The following is a 26,604-nucleotide window of genomic DNA, read 5'->3' on the forward strand; positions in this document are numbered from 1 at the left end:
CCCCACCTGCATACTAGTTGTTTCCACTTCATTTGGTTTATCTGTTTCCCTATTTCTTCCTCTGTCTCCCTTCTTCTTCCCCTCTACTCTCCTGCTGTGCCTGTCCTCCTCTCTACCTCTTCCCTAACTCCCAACCTGCCTCTCTCTGCCATTTGTTCCCCATAAAGATGCTTACTCTCCAGCCTCCCTGATAATCCAAAATCTCCATGTATTTCTGCCTTTCTTCCTCCAGGTCTGCCCTGTCTTCCTCCAGACTCTCTGGTACTTCCAAGTGCAATGCTTCGTTTCAGCTCAATTTCTTTCTCAGCTCCTCGAATCATTCAGTTCAGTTCAATTGCTCAGTCGCATTGGACTCTTTGTGACCCCATGGACTGCAGCACGCCAGGCTTCCCTGTCCATCATCAACTCCCTGGGCTTCCCTGGTGGCTCAGAGGGTAAAGCGTCTGCCTGCAATGCAGGAGACCTGGGTTCAATTCCTGGGTCAGGAAGATCCCCTGGAGAAGGAAATGGCAACCCACTCCAGTACCCTTGCCTGGAAGATCCCATGGACAGAGAAGCCTGGTAGGCTACAGTCCATGGGGTTGCAAAGAGTCGGATACAACTGAGCGACTTCACTTCACCAAGGGAATTTGCTCAACATGCACCCACTCGGTGATGCCAACCAACCATTGCATCCTCTGTAATCCCCTTCTCCTCCTGCCTTCAGTCTTTCCCAGCATCAGGGTCTTTTCTAAAGAGTCAGCTCTTCGCAACAACTGGCTAAAGTATTGGAGCTTTAGCTTCAGCATCAATTCTTCAAATGAATATTCAGGACTGATTTCCATTAGGATTGAGTGGTCTTATCTCTGCGCAGTCCAAGGGACTGTCAAGAGTCTTCTCCAACACCACAGTTCAAAAGCATCAATTCCACGCTCAGCTTTCCTTATGATCCAACTCTCACATCCATACATAACTACTGGAAAAACTATAGCTTTGACTATATAAACCTTCGTCTGAAAATTAATGTTTCCACGTTTTAATATGCTGTCTAGGTTGGTCATAGCTTTTCTTTCAAGGAGCAAGTGTCTTTTAATTTCATGGCTGCAGTCACCGTCTGCAGTTATTTTGGAGCCCAGGAGTATAAAATGCGTTGCTGATTCCATTCACTAGTAGTCCCCTTTCTCTGCCAGCAGGATATTGTCTGTAGGTCAAGGTTCCAAATCTTGTATCCCTTTTGCGGGGTCTCTGTGTGAACTGCCTCTCCACTGTCATCTCTTTGGGACCGCTGATTTACAGCCCTTCTCCCTTGAAGGCTATAGAAGGCGGTGGCAGAGGATTAGATGGTTAGACAGCATCCCTGAACTCAACACCACCTCCCTATGTTGCACACCTTTAGCTTACCAGAGACCCTGCTGTTCTCTAAACTTCTCTCCTTTACCCACTGTTACCTTCAAGGCTTATTCTCTTTCATGTTGCTATCTCCTCACCAATCCTCTTCGTTGCCATCGTTTCTCCATCATGCTTTCTTCAATTTCTAATTCTCTTGGAGTCACTCTCTCTGCTTCTCCTAACCCTCCTGGCCTCCTATTTGCAGGGATGGCGACTGAATAAGAAGCCCCCACCTGCAAGAGACACATTCCAACGGGTTTTATTTGGGACACAGAACCATTGGTGTCACGTGGCTGGCCCAGGCCACCTCCCCCTACAGGGAGTCCGGGTAACGCTCTAAGAAAGGAATGCCTGAGAGGCTGAATTACCGGCCTGATGTGACACGACGACTGAACAGCTGGGAGCCTGAGGGTCTCAGGAGCGGGACGGGCACTCCAGAATCCCAGGACCGGGGAGAGAACCGGGCCTCTCCGGGAGTGGGGGCTGGTGCGGCCTCCAGGTTTCGAGAGGGCGAGCCTGGGGACCGCGAAGCGAATAAACCCACGTCGCCCAAAAGAATTTCACATGGTGCAGGAAGGGCAAAGGGGTCACTGAGCTCAGAAATTGGTTTTAAGCAGGAAAAAGGTGCGGAAAGAGATGCGAAGAAAGCGTCTCAGACCAAATGCATGCATCCGCTTCAGAGCGAGTTTAAAGCAAAATGGAGGCACCTCTTCGCCACACAGGGACATCTGAATTTGCTGGGGGTGGTGGGACAGCCGCGGGAATTTACGTTCAGTAGCGACCCTCAAGAAAATTAGAGATATCAAGGGAACATTTCATGCAAAGATAGGCTCGATAAAGGACAGAAATGGTAGGGACCTAACAGAAGCAGAAGATATTAAGAAGAGGTGGCAAGAATACATGGAAGAACTTTACAAAAAAGATCTTCATGACCCAGATAATCATGATCATGTGATCACTCATCTAGAGCCAGACATCCTGGAATGTGAAGTCAAGTGGGCCTTAAAAAACATCACTATGAACAAAGCTAGTGGAGGTGATGGAATTCCAGTTGAGCTATTTCAAATCCTAAAAGATGATGCTGTGAAAGTGCTGCACTCAATATGCCAACAAATTTGGAAAACTCAGCAGTGGCCACAGGACTGGAAAAGGTCAGTTTTCATTCCAATCCCAAAGAAAGGCAACGCCAAAGAATGCTCAAACTACCACACAATTGCACTCATCTCACATGCTAGTAAAGTAATGCTCACAATTCTCCAAGCCAGGCTTCAGCAATACGTGAACCGTGAACTCCCTGATGTTCAAGCTGGTTTTAGAAAAGGCAGAGGAACCAGAGATCAAATTGCCAACATCTGCTGGATCATGGAAAAAGCAAGAGAGTTCCAGAAAAACATCTATTTCTGCTTTATTGACTATGCCAAAGCCTTTGACTGTGTGGATCACAATAAACTGTGGAAAATTCTGAAAGAGATGGGAATACCAGACCACCTGACCTGCCTCTTGAGAAATCTGTATGCAGGTCAGGAAGCAGCAGTTAGAACTGAACATGGAACAACAGACTGGTTCCAAATAGGAAAAGGAGTACGTCAAGGCTGTATATTGTCACCCTGCTTATTTAACTTATATGCAGAGTACATCATGAGAAATGCTGGACTGGAAGAAACACAAGCTGGAATCAAGATTGCTGGGAGAAATATCAATAACCTCAGATACACAGATGACACCACCCTTATGGCAGAAAGTGAAGAGGAGCTAAAAAGCCTCTTGATGAAAGTAAAAGAGGAGAGTGAAAAAGTTGGCTTAAAGCTCAACATTCAGAAAACGAAGATCATGGCATCTGGTCCCATCACTTCATGGGAAATAGACGGGGAAACAGTGGAAACAGTGTCAGACTCAATTTTGGGGGGCTCCAAAATCACCACAGATGGTGATTGCAGCCATGAAATTAAAAGACGCTTACTCCTTGGAAGAAAAGTTATGACCAACCTAGATAGTATATTCAAAAGCAGAGACATTACTTTGCCAACTAAGGTCCGTCTAGTGAAGGCTATGGTTTTTCCAGTGGTCACGTATGGATGTGAGAGTTGGACTGTGAAGAAGGCTGAGCGCCAAAGAATTGATGCTTTTGAACTGTGGTGTTGGAGAAGACTGTTGAGAGTTCCTTGGACTGCAAGGAGATCCAACCAGTCCATTCTGAAGGAGATCAACCCTGGGATTTCTTTGGAGGGATGATGTTGAAGCTGAAACTCCAGTACTTTGGCCACCTCATGTGAAGAGTTGACTCATTGGAAACGACTCTGATGCTGGGAGGGATTGGGGGGGGTAGGAGAAACGGACGACCCAGGATGAGATGGCTGGATGGCATCACCGACTGGATGGACATGAGTCTGAGCGAACTCCGGGAGTTGGGGGCAGTAGGAGATTGGGGAGGGATTGGGGGCAGTAGGAGAAAGGGACGACCCAGGATGAGATGGCTGGATGGCATCACCAACTCGATGGACATGAGTCTGAGCGAACTCCGGGAGTTGGTGATGGATAGGGAGGCCTGGCGTGCTGCGATTCATGGGGTCGCAAAGAGTCGGACACGACTGAGCGACTGAACTGAACTGAAGCAACCCTCAACTCACATTACAGAGGAAAGCTAACTACCAGAAGAAAATCTGACAGGAAAGACAGAAACTCACTTTGGGCTGAGACCTCCACTCTCCCTCTCCTATTCCGGGTGTGTGACTCTGTGCGCAAGCACAGTGAAAAGGCGTGGTGGCCTGGAGGTGGGGCCCAAGCGCAGCCAGCGGTCATGGGCGCGGGCTGGAGAGAAGTCAGGCCTGCGTGGGGACAGTAGGAGGGTGAGGCGGCCAGAGCCTCACTGCTGAAGGTGGCTGCAGTCAGGAAATGAAAACCCGGCCTGCTCTTTGAGAGGAAAGGTATCATAAAAGTAGACAGTCTATTTTAAAGCAAAGGCATCAATTTGAAAAAGAGGGTCCCTACTGTCAAAGGTATTGTTTTTCCAGTAGCAGGTAGAAATGTGACAGTCAGTCCATAAAGAGTTGACCAAAGAAATGGTGCTTTTGGATTGTGGTGATAGAGAAGAATCTTGACAGTCCCTTGGACTGCAAGTTCAGTCCTGGGTGTTCATTGGAAAGGACTGATGTTGAAGCTGAAACTCTGAATACTTTGGCCACCTGATGCGAAGAGCTGACGCATTTGAAAAGACTCTGATGCTGGGAAAGATTGAGGACAGGAGGAGAAGGGGACGACAGAGGATGAGATGGTTGGATGGCATCACCAACTCATAGACATCAGTTTGGGTAGACTCCGGGAGTTGGTGATGGAAAGGGAGGCTTTGCGTGCTGCGGTTCATGGGGTCACAAAGAGTCGTACATGACTGAGCGACTGAACCTAACTGTTGGATCATTGTAAAAGCAAGAAAGTTCCAGAAAAATATCTACTTCTGCTTTATTGACTATGCCAAAGCCTTTGACTGTGTGGATCACAAAATCTCAGGAAAATTCTTTAAGAGATGGGAATACCAGACCACCTGACCTGCCTCTTGAGAAATCTGTATGCAGGTCAGAAAGCAACAGTTAGAATTTGACATGGAACACCAAACTGGTTGCAAATAGGGAAAGGAGTATGTGAAAACTGTATATTGTCACCCTGTTTACTTAACTTATATGAAGACTACATCATGAGAAATCCTGGGTTGGATGAAGCACAAGCTGGAATCAAGATTGCCGGGTGCTGCTGCTGCTGCTGCTGTGTCGCTTCAGTCGTGTCCGACTCTGTGTGACCCCACAGACGGCAGCCCACCAGGCTCCGCCATCCCTGGGATTCTCCAGGGAAGAACACTGGAGTGGGTAGCCATTTTCTTCTCCAATGCGTGAAAGTGAAAAGTGAAAGTGAAGTTGCTTGGTCGTGTCCGACACTTCGCAACCCCATGGATTGCAGCCTACCAGGCTCCTGCGTCCATGGGATTTTCCAAGAAAGAGTACTGGAGTGCGTTGCCATTGCCTTCTCCGATTGCCAGGAGAAATATCAATAACCTCAGATATGCAGATGACACCAGCCTTATGTCAGAAAGTGAAGAACTAAAGAGCCTTTTGATGAAAGTGAAAGAGGAGAGTGAAAAAGTTGGCCGAAAGCTCAACATTCAGAAAACTAAGATCATGGCATCTGGTCCCATCACTTCATGGCAAATAGATGGGGAAACATTTCAAACAGTGGCAGACTTTATTTTCCTGGTCTCCGAAGTTAATGCAGATGGTGACTGCAACCATGAAATTAACAGACACTTGCTTCCTGGAAGAAAAGTTATGACTAACCTAAACAGCATATTAAAAAGCAGAGACATAACTTTGCCAACAAAGATCTGTCTAGTCAAAGCTATGGTTTTTCCAGTAGTCATGTATGAATGTGAGATTTGGACTATAAAGAACACTGAACACCAAAGAATTGATGCTTTTGAACTGTGGTGTTGAAGACTCTTGTTGAGTCCCTTGGAATGCAAAGAGATCCAACGAGTCCATCCTAAAGGAAATCAGACCTGAATATTCATTGGAAGGATTGATGCTGAAGCTGAAACTCCAATACTGGTGGCTACCTGATGAGAACTGACTCATTTGAAGAGACTCTGATGCTGGGAACGATTGAAGGCAGGAGGAGGAGGGGATGTCAGATGAGATGGTTGGATGGCACCACCGACTTGATGGTCATGAGTTTGACAAGCTCCAAGAGTTGGTGATGGACAGGGAAGCCTGGCATGCTGCAGTCCATGGGGTCGCAAAGAGTCGGACACTACTGAGTGACTAAACTGAACAACATGGAAGTCTACCATGATTCAACTAGAAAGCTTCAGCAGTTAAACATTCTCATAAGACTTTAACGTATGGCTTCATCTATCTCAATATCCAAACCAAACTTTGGGTGTGGTTCCACCTTCTTTCAGTGACTGCAAAGTAATAAGAACCAACATGTTGGGAACTGAATATATGAAATTTCTAGTTTATCAAACAATAAAAATTCCCATCATATAAGTGTGGATTGTAAACTATTTCCGGGTTTTCCTTGGTGCTCAGTGGTAAGGAATCCACCTGCCAAGGCGGAGACATGGGACAGATCCCTGGTCTGGGAAATTCCTACATACTTTGCAGATATCCCATGAGCCACGACTATATGACCAATAACAAGTGAATAATAAAAAAATTTATTTCAGAATGCTCCCAGCTCCCAGCTCACTTTTAACCTTATTTCCAAAACTTTTTATTTCCTAATTTTTGTAGTTTTTATTCCTATTTTCACTTCTTGTAAATTAGGCACATGCTATTAGTTTCATTTTGGCACAAGAGGACTCAGGAAATATAACTGCACCATTATGTACAGAGTATGGAAAGAATAACTCAAGTGCAAATTATTAGAATATAATCCCAAAATTGTCTATTGTTTGATTTAATCATGAAAAGAAATTCTCATATGTTCTTCAACCTTGAGAGCCTTTGGTGCATTGCTAGTTTCTGTTATGAAGTACTGAGATAGCGAAAACTGTGCTGTTGGAAGAAACATGATCCATTCGGGGTTATTGGAAAAATTACACAAATTTTATTAGAGCACAAGACTTATGATACATTCTGAAGAAAACAACGGTACAACAGAAATGGCAACAATCAATGATGAAACAGACACGCATACTTTTCTGGTTCTTTTGACTCAAGTTTCTACACAATAACTTTGCACAAATATTGTATTAGTGGTTTATCTCCAGGATATATGTTCTTAGACACCTAAAGAGTGAGCAGTAATTGTCACAACTGCCATAAAATTTGCATTCCTAAGTATCAAGTATTTGGTGAACACTGAGATACAGGGAATACCTAAAAGCCTTGCCACATATTCTACACTGGTAAGGTTCTCTAGTGTGGATGATCTGATGGATGCTGAGATGTGATCCGGAGTTAAGGTTTACATACTCATGTCACTTGTCAGCGTTCTCTACAAAAGTAGTTCTTTACTGAAGCCTGACTTCAGGTTGTTGCCTAAAAACCCTGACACATTTATTATTACACTGATACAGTTTTTATCTAGTGTGAATAATCTCAAGAAGCTTAAGGTATAAACAAAAAACCTGGCCATACTGATAACATTTGGAAGGTCTCTCGAGTATGCGTCACCTGATGTATTTAGGCCTGAATGGCACCTGAAGGAATAATGAATTTTCCTGATAAAGGGAATGATCCGCCCATTATTGAAATCCTGGCCACAGACATTATTTTTATATGATTTCCTCCAATGGAGGGATTGACTGTGCTCTGAATGTATGGATTCTCGCCAGTAGGTAGTTTCTCATGTTTTGTAAAAAACTGAACACCTTCCAAAAGACTTACCACATGCACTACGTGGGTAAGATTTCAATTCACATTAATTACCTTACGATCAGTTAGGTCTGAATACAAAATCAAAGCTTTACACATCTACCACATTCATGCAGTTTTCCTCCAGTTTGACTTTTCTGAAGGCCCAAAAGTTCATATACTTTACTTCATTCACTACATTTGTAAGTTTTCACTGCACTACTGATTCTCAGATGATCTGCAAAGTCATTCCTTGTGACTGCAGGCTTTGTCATATAAATCCCATTTATGTGGCTTCTCTCCTGTATGAACTGTCAAATGGTCAGTTACAGCTGAACGTGAACTAGAAACTTTGCCATATTCATTTTTATGCTTTCTATACAGTATGAATTCTCTGTTGAATTATAAGGCCTGAACTAAGATTAAAGGCTTTGCCATACTCATTACATTTGCACTAAAATGTCTCTCACAGTTGTCCCATTTGTAACAGTTTTCTCGACTACGAATTATCTGATGCTTCTTATGATGGCCATTTCAAGTAAAGCACACACATCACATTTCTATGCTTTCTCTCCTGTATGAACTCCCTGATGGTGAGCTAAGACTAACTGTCCATTAAAACGTTTGTCACCATTGTTTCAATTGTAAGGTTTCTCTCCAACATGAATTCTCTGATGAACCATAAGGTTTGCATTTAGATTACAAGCCCTGACCTTGAAATCATATTTATGTGTTTTCTCTCCAGTATGATTTCATCTCCAGATGAATTCCAAGTTGTGCACATCAAGTAAAGTATCAGCCACGAACATTTACATGGTTTCTCTCCAGTATGATTTTTGGATAAACTGCAAGCTTACCAATATGACTAAAGGCCTTGCCAAAGACAACACATTCATATGCTTTCTCTCCAATATGAATTCTCCAATGAACTGCCAGGAATGCAGTCTGACTAAAGGCCTTGCCACATACATCACTTTTATATGGTTTCTCTCAAATATTAGTTCTCCAACGAACTGCAAAGTAACAGCTGGAATTGAAGACTTTGCTCCAGATACATTTCTATGCTTTTCTCTTGTATGAACTGCTTGATGGAGAGACAAGGATGACAGTGCACTGAAACCTCTGTCACCATTGTTAATTTGTAACGTTTCTCTGCAGTATGAATTCTTTGATGAAATGCAAAGGTTGTTTTGAAACTAAAGACCCTGCCACATACATCACATCTATATGCTTTCTATCCAGTATGAATTTTCTGATGAGATGTAAGGCTTCCTTTTACTCTAAAGGCCTTGCCACATACATCACATTTGTATGGTTTCTCGTCAGAATGAATTTTCTGATGATATGTAAGGCTTCCGTTTAAACTAAAGGCCTTGCCACATACATCACATTTATATGGTTTCTCTCCAGTATGAATTTTCCGATGAGTTGCAAGGCTTCCATTTATAGTAAAGGCCTTACCACATACATCACATTTATATGGTTTCTCTCCAGTATGAATTTTCTGATGTGATGTAAGGGTTCCGTTTACTCTAAAGGCCTTGCCACATACATCACATTTATATGGTTTCTCTCCCGTATGAATTTTCTGATGAGTTCTAAGGCTTCCATTTACACTAAAGGCTTTGCCACATACATCACATTTATATGGTTTCTCTCGGCAATGAATTTTCCGATGAGATGTAAGGCTGCCATTTACTCTAAAGGCTTTGCCACATACCTCACATTTATATGGTTTCTCTCCAGTATGAACCCTCTGATGAACTGCAAGTTGTGTGCTTCGAGTATAGCCACGGCCACATACATCACATTTATATGGTTTCTCTCCAGTATGAAGGATCTGATGAACTGCATGGCTTTCTTTGCGAGTAAACGCCTGTCCACACACATCACATTTATATGGTTTCTCTCCAGTATGAGTTCTCTGATGAACTGCAAGATAACACCTGGAACTGAAGACTTTGCCACATAAGGTACATTTACGTGCTTTCTCATCTGTATGAACTACTTCATGTATTTTTAAGGACGCCCGAGTAAAAAAACGTTTGTCACAGCTGTTACATTTGAAAGGTTTCACTTCAGTATGAATTCTCCGATGAATTCCAAGTTGTCTGTTTCCCGTAAAGCCACGGCCACATACATCACATTTATACGAATTCTCTCCAGTATGAATTCTCTGATGAATTCCAAGCTTTGACTTTCGAATATAGCCACGGCCACATATATCACATTTATATGGTTTCTCTCCAGTATGAAGGATCTGATGAAGTGCATGGCTTTCTTTGCGAGTAAAGGCCTTTCCACAGACATCACATTTATATGGTTTCTCTCCAGTATGAACTCTCTGATGAATTTCAAGTTGTGATTTTCGAGTATAGCCACGGCCACATACATCACATTTATATGGTTTCTCTCCAGTGTGAAGGATCTGATGAAGTGCACAGCTTTCTTTGCGAGTAAAGGCCTTTCCACACACATCACATTTATATGGTTTCTCTCCTGTATGAGTTCTCTGATGAACTGCTAAACAACACTTGGAACTGAACATTTTGCCACACAAGTTACATTTACATGCTTTCTCATCTGATTGAACTGCCTGATGTTTATTTAATGATGACAGTGCAAAAAAAAGTTTGCCACAGTTGTTACATTTATAAGATTTCACTTCAGTATGAATTCTCTGATGATTTCTAAGTTGTCTCCTTCCAGTAAAGTCACAGCCACATACATCACATTTATATGGCTTCTCTCCAGTATGAACTTTCTGATGAATTCCAAGTTGTGACTTTCGACTGTAGCCATAGCCACACACATCACATTTATATGGTTTCTCTCCAATATGAATTCTCTGATGAACTGCTAAGTAACACCTGGAACTGAACATTTTGCCACACAAATTACATTTACATGCTTTCTCATCTATTTGAACTGCCTGATGTTTACTTAAGGATGACAGTGCAAAAAAACGTTTGCCACAGTTGTTACACTTGTAAGATTTCACTTCAGTATGAATTCTCCTATGAGTTCTAAGTTGTCTGTTTCCAGTAAAACCACAGCCACAAACATCACATTTATAAGGATTCTCTCCAGCATGGATTCTCTGATGAATTACAAGTTGTGACTTTCGAGGATAGCCACAGCCACACAGAATGCATTTATATGATTTCTCTCCAGTATGAGTTCTCTGATGAACTGCTAAATAACACCTAGAACTGAACATTTTGCCACACAAATTACATTTACATGCTTTCTCATCTGTTTGAACTGCCTGATGTTTATTTAAGGATGACAGTGCAAAAAAACTTTTGCCACAGCTGTTACATTTGTAAGATTTCACTTCAGTATGACTTCTCTGATGAGTTCGAAGTTGTCTCTTTCCAGTCAAGTCACAGCCACATACATCACATTTATAAGGGTTCTCTCCAGTATGAACTCTGTGATGAATTACAAGCTGTGACTTTCGAGTATACCCATGGCCACACATACCACATTTATACGGTTTCTCTCCAGTATGAAGGATCTGATGAAGTGAATGGCTTTGTTTGCGAGTAAATGCCTTTCCACACACATCACATTTATATGGTTTCTCTCCAGTATGAGTTCTCTGATGATGAACTGCTAAATAACACCTAGAACTGAATATTTTGCCACACAAATTACATTTACATGCTTTCTCATCTGTTTGAACTGCTTGATGTTTATTTAAGGAAAACAGTGCAAGAAAACGTTTACCACAATTGTTACATTTGTAAGATTTCACTTCAGTATGAATTCTCCGATGAATTCTAAGCTGTCTCTTTCCAGTAAAGTCACAGCCACATACATTACATTTATAAGGATTCTCTCTTATATGAATTCTCTGATGAATTACAAGTTGTGACTTTCGAGGATAGCCATGGCCACATACATCACACTGATACGGTTTCTCTCCAGTATGAAGTCTCCAATGAATTGCAAGTTGTGTGCTTCGAGTATAGCCACGGCCACATACATCACATTTATATGGTTTCTCTCCAGTATGAAGGATCTGGTGAAGTGCATGGCTTTCTTTGCGAGTAAATGCCTGTCCACACACATCACATTTATATGGTTTTTCTCCAGTATGAAGGATCTGATGAAGTGCATGGCTTTCTTTGCGTGTAAAAGCCTTTCCACAGACATCACATTTATATGGTTTCTCTCCAGTATGAACTCTCTGATGAATTCCAAGCTGTGACTTTCGAATATAGCCACGGCCACATACATCACATTTATATGGTTTCTCTCCAGTATGAAGGATCTGATGAAGTGCACAGCCTTCCTTGCGAGAAAAGGTCTTTCCACACACATCACATGTATATGGCTTCTCTCCAGTATGAACTCGCCAATGAATTCTAAGTTGTGACTTTCGAGTATAGCCACGGCCACATACATCACATTTATATGGTTTCTCTCCAGTATGAAGGACCTGATGAAGTGCACAGCTTTCTTTGCGAGTAAAGGCCTTTCCACACACATCACATTTATATGGCTTCTCTCCAGTATGAGTTCTCCCATGATTATGAAGGTGTGTCTTGTGCTTAAAGGAGTGGCCACATACATCACATTTATATGGTCTCTCTCCAGTATGAACTCTCAGATGAATTTGAAGGGCTGTGTTCTGTTTAAAGCTGTGGCTACATACATCACATTTATACGGTTTCTCTCCAGTATGATTTCTCCCATCAACGCCAAGTCTCTCACTATCATTAAAGGCCTTGCCACCTATGTCAGCTTTATATGGTTTTCCTCCTGTAAGGATTTTTTGATGTCTAGTGAGTTCTGAGTGCTGAAGAAAGGCTATGCCACACTCACGAGTTTTGTAAGATTTTTTCTTGTATGCTTCTTGGTCTGGGGCCTGTTCTGAGGGATGCATAACAGGACTCTCATGTTTAAAAGAAATGCCTTTGCGGACACTACAAGTTCTCTGAATTGGCAAAACTGGGGTGCTACTGTTGATATTCGTCACAACTTGACTACATTCAAAAATTGTCCCTTCAGACTGAAGCATCTGCAATTCATCATGAAAGCTTGACCAGAGTCTTTCAACAGGCTTATCTGCTGCATCATTTCTACTCTGATGATCTTTTCCATCAGTGAGATTTTTGTTATGGGATATAGATACTCCGATGTCACTTCTTTCATCATCTGTCCACAGACACTCAAAACCATGCACAGTTTCCTCTATCTTCCTAAGGAAAAAATCTTTGATTTCATGGGTTTCAGCTCTTCCAAACATCACTGTCTGCAAAATTTCTCCTTTTCCACTGTTTGCTTTTGCTTGTAATTTCTTGGTCATATGTATATGAGACACATCTACAAGATATAAAGAACCACAGGTATCCTATTAATTACAATTCATAAATAAATTCTTTCATATTGAACACATGATATTATACCAAAAGTCATACCCATCCTGAACAGAATTAAGAAACTTCCCAATGATGAACTTAGAAATATAAGCAACATTTACAAAGAAATAGAACTCATTAACCAAAAAAAAGTGATCAGACACAATTCAAATTAATTTTAGCATAGCCAAGTTTCAAAGATGCAATCAGGAAAACATTCATTTTATGCAAACTCATGTCAAGTCTCAAAGAAAAAGGTATTTTCCTACCATGACCTCAAAGCTCATTCTACTTGGCAGTAAACATGCTTCTGTCTCATAATTGAGGAGAAAAACACTAAAAATTCCATGGACAGGGAGATTGGCAGGCTACACTCCGTATCACAAAGAGTCAGACAGAACTGAGGGACTGACCAAGCAAGGATCAAAAAGGCAATACCCTGTAATGGTAAATAATCCAAAGGAAGCATTCTAACGAATATTGTAAAACATAAATGGCAGTTGACAACTGTTCAACAAGCACTGCATAGTGAAAATAAAGAATCTGTTAAAATAGCTCCACTAGACTGAACTGAACTGAACTGACCCACCCCCCACTCCTTATCACAGGGCTCCTGAGATCTTACTTCCCTGACCATGGATTAAACCCAGGATCTCTGCAGTGAAAATGCTGAATCCTGTCCACTGGACGGTCAGGGAATTCCCTAAAATAATTTTAGAAACAAAAGAAAGAACACTTTTCTAAATACCTCCTATAAATCTATAAGCAAACAGACGTATAGACATTTTATAACAAGAAGTGGTTCATGACAGTTATACTGTGTAAAATATAAAGACCGTCATCTTTTAATGACAAAGAATTAAAAAAGTGAAACATTCTCTACTTAAATAACAGGCATTCAATATAGCAATTGCCTATCTATACAGAATCCTTAACTTACTCGGTTCATGAGCTCCGAGATACATGTAAACGAACAAGCTTTGGGGACTTCCTTATGGCTCAGAGGTAAAGAATCCGCTATTAAAAAAGGAATATTATTTGAAAACTTATTAACTAGAGTCAGAGGGAAACTCTTGGGAAGGAAATAGAAACTAACAATATATAATACGTAATGCAGACAGAGAGACATGCTACAGTAACCATAACATGAAGTAAATAGACATTTTATGTAAAAGTAACCTTTGAGGCAAATTTCCTGATGGTCCAGTGGATAGTATCACATGCTTACACTGTAGGGTTACAGATTCCATCCCTCAATGGGGAACTACGATCACATCTGCCACAAGGTTCAGGGGGAAAAAAAAAAAAAGTAACTTCTGACCTTTTCAGTAAAACAGTCAAAATTCTATGACACCTCAGAGCATGAATTACCTCAATTTGTCAAATAAAGGTAGTGGATTCACAGAGTTCATGTACACAGCCCCATGGTACATGAAAGGAATGAGCAAAGCAGGACTGAAACCCAGACCTACAGATTCATACATGTTCTTAACCACCAGGGCCCACTTGGGCAGAGCAGATTACAAAAGGTTACAACAAACCCCAGGAGTTTAAGAAGATAAGGTCAAGTGAGACACAAGAACTGATCTGTGTAACTAACAGCCTTAATCAGCCATCTCACCTAGAAATGGTTTCCGAGGTACCACCACCACCATTTCAATTCAGGTCGTGTCCTGAAAATGTGGTTCAGTGGATGAGCATGGGTCATTTTGTACAGTATGAGCAAGGAGGGAACACACAGCCTGATTCATATATGCATCATGTGCAAGACTGGGGATCTAAGAGAGGACCTCAATGTCCACTGTCCTTACAGGTTTCCTGAGTTACAATCACAGAAGATCCAAACCACATTCCTGTTACACACACCTCTGAAGGTTGTAGTAAATGCAGTAACAACAGGAATAGCTGAGGGCTCTGAACAGAAAGACAGGTTGAAGGCAGCTCAGTGCAGGATCTGAGACACCAAATGCAACTGAAGAGCTGCCAGTCTTTCCCCTTCTTCCAGTGAGGTCTCCTAAGTGCAGCAAATAGGAAGAGAACCAGGCTGGCTCCAAGGATTATGGCTCTGGAGGTGTTACCGTTGCTCTACATGGACCAAAAAGTGGACATCCCACGGAATCCAGCACAGAAGGGGGACAAAGAGGAAACAAATCCCTTTGAAACACCTCATTACATGCTCCCCAAAGTGAAGCAAGAACATTAACAGGAGTCAAATGACACACTGTAAAGATCATATAAAGACCTACCCTTTGGGACTTCTTTCTTTGGAATCCAATTTCCATAAACCTCTCACTCTTTTTTCCTTAAATGACTTTTTTCTTTATAAACAGCCATTTATAAATCAGACCTAATTTGTTTTTCCCTAATAAAATACAATTTTCACATAGGAGACAGATGGGCTACAGGTTGAGTATCTACAATCAGTCTCCTCATCTCTGCATTCGCTGAGATAAGACATAGCTGGCCTCCAGTTGAGGAATCTATAGGAATCTATAACAAAAACAGGGAAAATGGCCAGTCTTTGTCTCTTACCTCAAGGGAATAATCATGGCAAGGACAAAGAAAGGAAAAAACCCTTTCTATTAAAGGAGACACTACACATGTGCAGAAAAGTTCGTTGAGATCAAGTCAGAGGATAATTCCAGGCCATAACGAGTCTTGGTCCTCCCAGAAACCTTCACTTTGAGATTCATCTTGGCTAGGGTATGCGTCTGCACCCCAGGGGAGAGTGCTGAGACAAATTAACCAGAGGGGACAAAGGAAGGTGACTAGCCCGAGGGGACACAAAGACCTGGAAAACTGTACCTTTCTAAAGAATTGACACTTCCCAAAGGTGGGGCTCTCTCTCTGAGCTAGCTCATGTGACTTTCTGCATGTACTTTTCCTTTCAATAAACTTTTTCCTTTACTCTTTACCTTGTGCCTCTTCATCTGAATTCTTTCTTGACTCGGCAGGCAAGACTAGGGACCTTAGCCCTAACTGTTGCCTGCTGTGGTCCAATGATCAGGACTCTCAGTCTGGGAAACAAAGACATTGATTCCAGCTTCTGCTCACTGCTATGAGCATTCAAACTCAATTTCATTTCTCATACCTTTTTTACTGAAAACACCCATCTTACTTTCCTTAAGCAACCATGAACTGTGCTTTCTATTAGCATTTTCTAGATTGGTGAACAAAAATACCAGCGATAGCTTCTAAAAAAACATTTGCTTTATTATAGACAGCATCTCAGGATACTCATCAATAGTCCAAAATCTCTCAGTGTAATACAACAGAAGTACTACACAATGTGATGACTCAAGATATGTCTTTATTAGATGAGCAAACATTAATACTACATATTTAATATTGAATATTTCTCAGTCCACGTGAACCTGATTTGTAAACACTGTTTCTTAAAAAAAAATTATTTATTATTTTTGGCTTCAATGGATCATCGTCACTGCTCCATCTTTCTCTCCTTGTGTCGAGCGGGGACTACTCTCTAGCTGTGGTGCGTGAGCTTCGCATTGTAGTCACTTCTCTTGTGGACCACAAGCACTAGAGCACGGGGGGTTCAGTAGTGGTGCTGCACAGGCTTAGTTGCTCTGCAGCATGTGCAATCTTCCCAGACCAGGGATCAAATCCATCTTCTGCACTGGCAGGCGGATGCTTTATCACTGAGCCGCCAACGGTAAGCCAAGTGCTGACTTTCTTGTAAAGCCAATTGAGTAAGAGCTCATTTACAAATAAACTACAGCAATATTATCCAAAATCAAAGACACACACTGGGAAATGCATAAATCCAGACAGATTTAAAATGTCTCTCTGACACTACTGGAGTTGACTGCAATTGCCTCCTCCAGGGGATATTCCCTAGCCAGGGACTGAACCCACATCTCCAGTGTCTCACATACTGGCAGGCAGCTTCTTTACCACTAGACTCATCTCAGATCCCTGGTAAAGGTTAACCTCAAGCTTTTCTGTAGGCAGGGCTTTTTAAGAAGCTAGCTGTTTTTATTCCATATGCAAAAAGAAATTGTTTTGTACTCTCAAAAAAGAAAAAAGAAAAATCATTTTAACCAGTACTCTCCAGATTCTAAAGAATATCACAGCAATCTCTGTGTCAAAAACGTTATCATCCCTTTCTATAGTCACAGTTTTATATCTAAAATACAGATCAAATAGTTCTCAAATTGACTGTGGTAACAGGGGCACATGGATGATGAAAATCTTGGATTGTCCCTCTGGGTAGATATGGGTCTTCACTTGATCAGAAGAATCTGAAGGGGTAAAGAAATTTGCCAGAGTGGGGACAGCAGTGGGGGAAGCTGGGCGCCCCCCCCCCCATCCCCTCACTGAGAGACAGGGGAAGTTAGCTTCATCAGGGGACTATCTGATGCAGAGGGAGACAGAGGGGTTGAGAGGGGTGAAAGGCCACAACAGGACAAAGATAACAGAGACAGAAAGGGCAGTGGTGGACACTGTTAAAGCTGTAGGCCAGCTCAAGAGGGAGCCCACTTAAAAAGTGAGGAGCTGATCAGCTGAGATATAATTTGACATTGTAATATGGACAATCATCCTCACTAATTGCACAATTCTGTTTCCAGGTGTAACTTCTTTTCCGACAATTTTAATTTACCTTTATGTACCTCATGTTACTTCACTGGTGGCTCAGCTGGTAAAGAATCCTCCTGCAATGAAGGGGAGACCTGGGTTCAATCCCTGGGTTGGGAAGATCCCCTGAAGAAGGGAAAGGTTACGCACTCCAGTATTCTGGCCTGCAGAATTCCATGGACTCTATATTCCATGGGGTTGCAAAGAGTCCAACAGGACTGAGCAATTCTCACTTTCATTTTATGTACCTTATGATAGGAGAGGAGGATTCAGACTCTCATCCAGCAGGGCAGATTCTTATCCTTTCTCAATGGGCAAGAGTCACAAATATTCAGTAACTTCTAAGGGTACAGCCCTCTTTATTTAAGGTTTCAATTCTCACACCATCCAGTGCAGACGTCCCATGTATGAGCTAACTAGTAGTAAGGCGAATTTTCACATTAGGGAATAAAAACTTCATCAACCTTAATCTCCTTTTTCCTGCAGAGTGGCATTCTGTCTCACAAATACTGCTCACAGGGCCAATTAGTTTTGCCAAACGTTGTCACCTTTGTCTCAGGTTCAAAGATTTGTTAACAAAATTAGCGACTTGTTCTGTAGAAATAAATAATACACATACTTATAGAATTATCGAGCTGACTTTCAATATGCTAACAATAAAAGCAAAGAGAATTAGAAACAGCAGAAGATACATGACCAAATTGGGTTCTGACCAACATCCAGACTCAAACAGTGCTGGGAAGTCCCGGGACACAGCCCATCTGGAGACCCAGTGGGGAAAAGGTCCCAGGCAGCATGTTACGGTCATGGGTAAGACTTCAAAGATTGCAGTTTCGGGTTCCCCCTTATAATCCCAGGATGCTATCTGTTATCATCAGCAATCTGTGAGTAAATAGCACCTCTGTTTTTCTGTTAATGCTATTTGTTTGTCTTAAAAAACCTATAATGTTGCTAAGCCTGGGGATGAGTAGGCCAGAGTCCCTCCAAGGGCTTGACAATCTCAAGATTTGTCCCCTATCTTATCTTTGGTGCTGCAAGCCTTGCACTCACAGTAAGCAGTCAGAGCACTCACAGTCAGGGCAGTGTCCAGCCAGGTTAGAAGCAAGCTCAGAGGCCTGCTTTAGAGAGGACCTAGACCCTGTGCCTCCTGCATTGCCAGGTGTAGAATCCCACCTCTTTTGTCAGCCAAGAAGTGATGGACATTACAGACAGACAGAAAAATATTCACAAATTAATTTACTATCTTGTGTCCTTCTGAATGCACAAGAAATAGTATAATATACAGTATAATACACAGATACCTGGGCTTCCCCAAGGCACAAAGGTAAAGTATCCACCTGCCATGCAGGAGACGTGGGTTCGACCCCTGAGAGGGAAGATCCCCCTGGACAAGGGCATGGGAACCTACTCCAGTATTCTTGCCAGGAGAATCCCATGGATAGAGGAGCCTGGAGGGCTACGGTCCACTGGGTCGCAAAGAGTCAGGCACGACTGTACCAACTGAGCACACAAGTATCCATGTATCTAGTTCCTTTCCAAGAACTACTGAACCAAGAACACAGGGATAGAAAACGGGAATTGGATTTTTCAAAGTTGGAAATCAGCTTTATAAATACTCAAGCTGTGGAGAAACTTGTGTATCACACAGTGCGCAGATCACCTGAAGAAAGGATGAGCTTAAACACCTGATGCCAGTCACAAAGTTTTTTCAAGTCGGAATCAACAAGGCTATGAACTCAGTCAAGCAAAACAGGGGCTCCCAAGAGACACAGAGGGAAAATACAGAGATACCCCCACACCAAATTCCAACTTTACAGGGAAGCGATCCTCACCCACTGACAGCAGGTTCCTGTAGGTCTCCTCCATCACATCCCAGTACAAGGCCCTCTGAGCAGGGTCCAGGCATTCCCACTCCTCTGGAGTGAACCTGATGTCCACATCCTCAACGGTCAACTGTGCCTGAAATGAAAGCACATTTCACTAACAGGCACTCGGGAGGATTCTTATTTTCACGTGAAATGAGAAAAACTGAGAGGGGTAAGGATCAATTCAGGTAATGTAACATTCTGATAGATCCATTAAAAGCTATTTGGAACAAACTGTGGCTCTCTAATTTCCTCTTGTTTCATAAGACTATGACATCTTCCAATCAATATGAATTTGTCACTTGTGTAGACAATACATGAAGAATATACAAATAAAATCCAATCAGTGAGTTGTGTATGCAGAAGTGTTACACTCTACACACAGAGGGACATTCACTATCTAGATGAGTTACAGCAAGACCGGTGTCTTCAGAGACGATAAAATCCACAGCGTCTTTCAAAGAACACACATTGTGATGATTATGATGTCATCACACCGATGACAGTGTTTCAGCACTTCCTACACACTAAGCAATACTATAAAGATTTTACACAGATGAACTTATCATCAACATGACAGTACGTTAGAGAAAGATCTGTGTCCACCTTACTGGAGCGAAAACTCTGTCATTCTAAGAATTCGCTCAGATCACAGTTAAGAAATGAGACAACAGCACCTGAGGTCAGGTGGTTGTGACTGATGACTGAACCTAAGGAATCAAGGAGTTATGTACCAGAGCAGCAAAGTGCATCCAGAGAGAGTTCCCTGAGAATACCTGAAACAAGTTCAAGAAAGCTGAAGTGCAATGGAGGTGTAGAATCCCAGATCTTTTGTCAGCCATGGAAAGACAGACATGATAGATGGACAGACAAATATTCACAAATTAATTTACTATCTTCCTCCTTCTGAATGCACAGGGAGCACTATAATATGCAGTATCATATGTAGGTATCTGGGTTGCCCTGAGGCTCAGCGGTAAAGAATCCGCCTGCAATGCAGGGGACATGGTGTTGATATCTCCGGGGGGAAGATCCCCCTGGAGGAGGGCATGGCAACCCATTCCCATATTCTTGCCTGGAGAATTCCAGGGACAGAGGAGCCTGAAGGGTTATGTATGGCCCATTGGGTCACAAAGAGTCAGACACGACTATAGGATAAATGGTCACTGTACAGGGTCACCTGCTCCTCCCACCAACCACACAATGTCAATACTCTTACTACTGTTTCCATCATTCACATGATGAGGTAGAAAAAACTTAATGGAATGGAAAACACTTAAGATACAATTTCAACTGCTACAAAGCACAAACATGTTTATGAGATGATGTTCTGTAATAAAACCATGGAACTACAGATCCATGCACTCACACATGCAAATGTAAAACACAACTGGTTGAAACAAGGAAGACCTACTTTTTCTTTCAATTCAAATTTACTGAGTGTCAACGTGGGCCCCAAACTGGGAGTACAGCAGTGAAAATATGGAGCTTTCAGTCTAGCAGCCAGCCACCCAATTACATCCATAATTTTAAAGTTACTATTGCAACCTGTGCTCTTAAACAGGCCTAGTGCTAAGAGAAGATTTATCAGAAAGTCTTGACGTACGTCAAGAAATCACACAAGGTCTCCACGAGGAAGAAACACTTAGGATTGGCAAGGTGGGAAATGGAAGAATGTTGCAAGCAGAGAGAACAGCCTGAGTGCTGGCTCTGAGGCAGGAAGGTATTTAGTGAACAGAAAGTCAGCCAATCTAACTGGGACACAGGGAATGAAGAGGGGTAATGCCAGGTAGAGGCTGCTTTCTACAAGGTCTTTGGATTTAGGGCTTTATTCCAAAAGTAACTGGAAGTCACCAAAGAATCTGCAGGAGGTAAATCAGAGGTTTAGATTTGTTTTTCAGAGCTCACTCTGCTGTGTGTGGAGGTTGTTGTTGCCTAGTCACTCAGTCGTGTCAGATCTTTGCAACCTCTTGGTAGCCCGCCATGCTCCTCTGTTCATGGGATTTTCAGGCAAGAATACTAGAGTGAGTGGCCATCTCCTACTCCAAGGTGATGCCTTTTGACACATTCTGGGATTATACTCTCATTTTCTTTTATTCATGTGTATTTCTGCATCTTTGGGACATTAAAAATGAATCAATTGTACTTCTGTAATTTGTCCACATTCTATGTCTTTTTTGAAAGTTAATTATTTTGGTTTTTCTGGGACTTTGTTGCTGTGAGGAGGCTTTCTGTATTTGCAGCTGCAGTGCACAGGCTTCTCATGTTTTGGAGCACAGGGTCTAAAATGTGTGGGTTTTCAGTAGTTATGGCTCCCGGGCTCCAGAGCTCACACTCCGTAGTTGTGGCACATGGGCATAGTTGCTCTAAGGCATCTTCCTGGACATGGGATGGGACCCGTGCACCGTACATTGGCAGGCACATTCCACTGTACCACCGGGGAAATCCTCAACATTATCTTATCCTACTTCAAAAAAATGAAAAACAAGCAGGAAATAATATACAGAATATTTATTCTAATCAGAATAAAAATACTTGTATTTACAAATAATATGAGGGCTTCCATGGTGCATCAGTGGTAAAGAATCCACTGGCCAGTGCAAGAGACCCGGGTTTGGTATCTGAACCAGTAACATCCCAGAAGCCAAGGGGCAAATAAGCCCATGAGCCTCAATTTCTGAGCCAGAGCTCTAGAGTCCAGTAGGTGAAACTACTGAAGCCAGTGTGCTCTAGAGTGTGTGCTGCAAGATGAGAGAAGCCACCATAATGAGGGGCCCATACACCACAACTAGAGAGTGGCCACCACACGCCAGAACTAGATAAAAGCCACTGGAGCAATGAAGAGCCAGTACAGCAGCAAAGTATATTTAAATATAATAATATGATATGATTGCTAATGATACGTATGTAGTTATTAACAAAATCCAAAGTTTATCTTTTTATTCCATGAGCAAATATTGCCATCAAGATTAGGAAAGTTGGAGGAATTCCCTATTAGTCCAGGGTTTAAGATCTCGCACTTCCACCACAGGGTTTCAGGTTCAATGCTTCCTCAAGGAACTAAGACCCTCAAGCTGCATCGTGCAGCCAAAAAGGAAGAATGGATAATCAGCAAACTATATTTCACAGCTTAAAAACACTCTCTAGCCCTGAGGTCTGTTTCTGAACTTTCCATTTCACTCCCAAACACTTAAAATTTCAAGGAGGTCCTAATTTAGTTTTAAATGTACTATAAAAAGTCAGGACTGATTCCCTCTCCTTGGCCTCTTTTCCAGATTTCAGCATGTACTGTGCATGTTAGTACCTCACATCTACGTGCAGCTTCTTTACCCTGGTTGACAGAGAGCAGACAGGGCATCTGGATGGGCCCTAAGCAATCCCTGCTGCCCAACAGCACTGAGACCCTGTCTCCAACCGGTGGGTGAGAAGTCCTTCCCTGAACAGTGGCCAAGGGAGCCTCCTCACAAGGGCCAGATCACCAGGTCATGGGGAGATGGGATCTAAGTGGAGACGACTGGCCCTGAGAGAAGGCCCAGGTGAGTGTGCATGTTCAGGAGTCAGACAGGACACTTCAGAGTCAGAGAAGATTAGCCAGTCCAAAGACAGGTATTTCAGGAGGGACAGATTGAGAATCAACTGAGAATATGACCTTACCTGAGAAAGAGCCAGGCCTGACTTGTTTTCTTTCATCTTCCTCATCTTCTGGGCTTCACCCTCAGGTAACACGAATCTTCAAGGGGTATCAAAAAGGTGGAAAACATGGTGTTTAATGCTTAGAGTCAACACACCCCCTTCCTGAGCCCCAACCCCACACACAGGGAAGCCCCCACCATGACGAACAGACAGTCCTCTGTGCCCACTATCTCAGGAGGGACTCAGGACAGTCAACTCCCGCACAGAGTCCACAGGACTTTCCCACACTTTCCCTCGGATCACACTCCCCTCCTGGTGAGGCCTCATGTACACAGCAGCAGGGGGCACCTCCGCTGACCCCACAATCCCCTCAGGGCACACAGCAGGCCCTGGTCCAGCCCCACTCAGAGCAGAGCGCCCTCCCCTCCCCCAGGGCTTGATCTCAGTCTCAGAAGGGGAGACTAAGAGCCCTGGGCTCAATGTAGATCGGAATCATCTGCGGCCTGTGCGCATTCCTGGGGCGAGGCCTCACACGAGAACCTGAGGAGCGAGTCTGATAGGCGAAGGGCATAAAACATGCCCGGGCAAAATGCCTCATGATCTCATCATGTGAAGCCTGGGTTGAACACCACTCAAGGATTCAAGTCCAGCCTACATCCCACTTTCTTCTTTACCAGCTTTACTGACATAGAACAGCCTATCAAGAAGGTGTTGTGTATACATTCCATGCACATTGTGACCATGTGACACAGGTATACACTTTGAAATATTTATCACAAACCACTAACCAGCACATCCATCACCTCCAAATTCCCATGGTTTGTGTGTGGTGACAACACTGATGATTTATTCTCCTGTCAAATTTCCAGTAACACAGGATTATCTACGGTCAGCATGCTGCACGTATCTCCCCAAGACGCACTCATTTTACAACTCAAATCTGTACCTTTCGACCAACATCTCCCCATCTTCCCAACCTCCCACCCCCAGATAACCACCATCCCACTGTCTGCTACTAGTGATTTTCACTTTCTCACATTTCACATAATGGAAGCACATATAGAATCAGTCTTTTCCTGTCTGTCTTAATTCACTTAGCACAATGTTTTCTACATTCATCCAATTGTCCCAAGTGACAAAAATTGTCATTTTTATGGGTGCACAATATGTCATTATATATGTGTGTGTTCGCTTGTGTGTATGTTACTGACCTGGAACCTGGGCTCTTTAATCAACTGCATTAGTTAAGAGACCAAAGGAGAAATTCAGGGAAGGCTTTATTTAGACTCCTGCTGCAGTAAGGTGGAGCTAGAATAAGAAGTGTGTGCCCAGCCCACAGTCCTAGTGCCCATCGCACAGTCCTAGTCCTCACCCCGAGAGTGAAATGCTGAAAGCATCCTGGGAGGAACAGGAACACAGTGCACCCTCCACGAAGGGAAAACAGGAGCCACTCCAAATAATTAAAAGAGAAGGGCATGTCTGATGAGGGTGATACAGACGCAGTAAACATGGCTAACTTGACAGCGAATATCAGAAGAAGATACGGCGACCTCCCTAGCCTAGAGCTGAAGGAACAGAAAGAGACAGCCACGGTCACAATTTAATGACCAAAGGTAGAAGAAAAACGGAACAGATGGCAGAGAGAGGCCAGACGGGAGTCAGGTAAGAAGTAGAGAGGAGAGGCACAGCAGGAGAACCGAGGAGAAGACAAAGGGAGACAGAAAGAAGTAGGGAAACAGATAAACCAAATGAAGTGGAAACAAGTAGTGTGCAGGTGGGTCTATGAACAAGGACTAAGTGAATGCGACCAGGACAGACTGACCATGAGAACGGGGTCCACTCCCAGGATGAGGCTGGAGACCCTGGCAGCGACCTGAGGATGACAAAGGGCTGTGGAGCTACCTGAGGAGTCAAGATGCTGCCCTGAGGACACGGGGAAGCCAGTGGAGGTGGGAGGCCTCCCTGTACATCAACCTTTATTCACAGAAAACAGCTCATGATTCTCTCTGACTCTGAGCCCATGCGCCCACCTCCATCCTACAGTTGTCCTTTGCATTGTGGAAAACTGGGATTCATTTCAAATTCTAATAACAAGTGGGAACTCCCTCCCAGAAAAACTGCCACACACAGTCACACACCCAATTTGGCCACTCATTTCAGGAGTCACTTTTGCTCAGCTTCTGGACCTGAGTAAACATCATCAGATTAACTCATAGCTCACTAGTCACCAGACCACATGAAAGGAAAATGGACCATCATACTAACTGGTTAAATCTGGTCCTGATTCAAGAAAAAAGATCACTGACATCCTTACTAAGTACTCATCAAAATAGTTTACAACTATTTACTAGTTACCAGAAAAATGTTTCCAACATATAATGTAAAGAGAAGACAGGAAATGGGCTTCAAATAAATGTGAAACAAACCTAAGTTAATCAGATTATTAAAATTTTTTTCATTGAAAAACTCTGGTGCAAAGTGGGAAAAAAAAAAAACCAATTGATAAGACAGCATATTTACAAAAGAATAACATGAACTAACTTCAGGAGACCACCAAATCTTTTCAGATGTGAATAGTTGTTTACAACAAAGTAGATATTTACATGAACTAATCTTTATCCCAAGCTAAAAAAGAATCAACTGTAAACAAAGGAGACAGCAAAAAGGAAAACCATCACTAAGAACATGTTTAAAGTTCCCTGAAAAGGTACCATGTAATAACAGACTGTCAATTCTTTAACCACTTCTCTCCCACAACCTCTACTCCACACCAGGAAAAGGGAAGAGGGTGACCCACCTCTGTGAGTCAAGTCACTGCCTTACTCCCCAATTCAACCGACTCTGCACATGGATGTTATCTTTCAGTACAAAGAATTACAACCACCACAAGCCTTACAGACAGAAGTATTTCAATCCTCATCCTCCTCTGTATAAAGGAGCAAGATTCAAATTTATTAGATTGTAAAGCTAAAAATCAATACATCATGACTTAATTATTTATTCAACTGACTCAGCACTCTTCTGGATTTAGTCCTCACCACCTGCACACTACTTGTTTCCACTTCATTTGGTTTATCTGTTTCCCTACTTCTGTCTGTCTCCCTTTGTCTTCTCCTCGGTTCTCCTGCTGTGCCTCTCCTCTCTACTTCTTCCCTGACTCCCGTCTGGCCTCTCTCTGCCATCTGTTCCCCCTAAAGATGCTTTCTCTCCAACCTCCCTGATAATCCAAAATCTCCCTGTATTTCTGCCTTTCTTCCTCCACATCTGCCCTCCCTTCCTCCCAACTCTCTGGCACCTCCAAGTGCAACGCTTCCCTTCAGCTCACTTTCTTTCTCAGCTCCTCCAACCAATCACTCAGTTCTGTTGCTCAGTTGAGTCGGATTCTGGGATCCCATGCACTGCAGCATGCCAGGCTTCCCTGTCCATCAC

The 26,604-nt window shown here is 42.8% G+C and overlaps 1 protein-coding gene across 1 annotated transcript; it reads right to left on the reverse strand.

Annotated features, from left to right (window-relative positions):
• Positions 1 to 9,108: 9,108 nt before the first annotated feature.
• LOC128064041 (zinc finger protein 845-like) lies at positions 9,109 to 24,135 on the reverse strand (the record flags this gene model as incomplete). The annotated part of the gene is made up of 6 exons (XM_052656858.1): positions 24,122 to 24,135; positions 23,197 to 23,272; positions 19,510 to 19,636; positions 11,445 to 13,046; positions 9,756 to 10,232; positions 9,109 to 9,671 (listed from the first exon to the last, which is right to left on the reverse strand). Coding segments are annotated over exons 1-6 (2,859 nt in total), but the record flags the coding sequence as incomplete, so codon positions are not given.
• Between the last annotated feature and the right edge of the window lie 2,469 nt (positions 24,136 to 26,604).

Source organism: Budorcas taxicolor, chromosome 18 (assembly GCF_023091745.1).
Source record: "Budorcas taxicolor isolate Tak-1 chromosome 18, Takin1.1, whole genome shotgun sequence".
In the NCBI taxonomy this organism is placed as follows: domain Eukaryota; kingdom Metazoa; phylum Chordata; class Mammalia; order Artiodactyla; family Bovidae; genus Budorcas; species Budorcas taxicolor.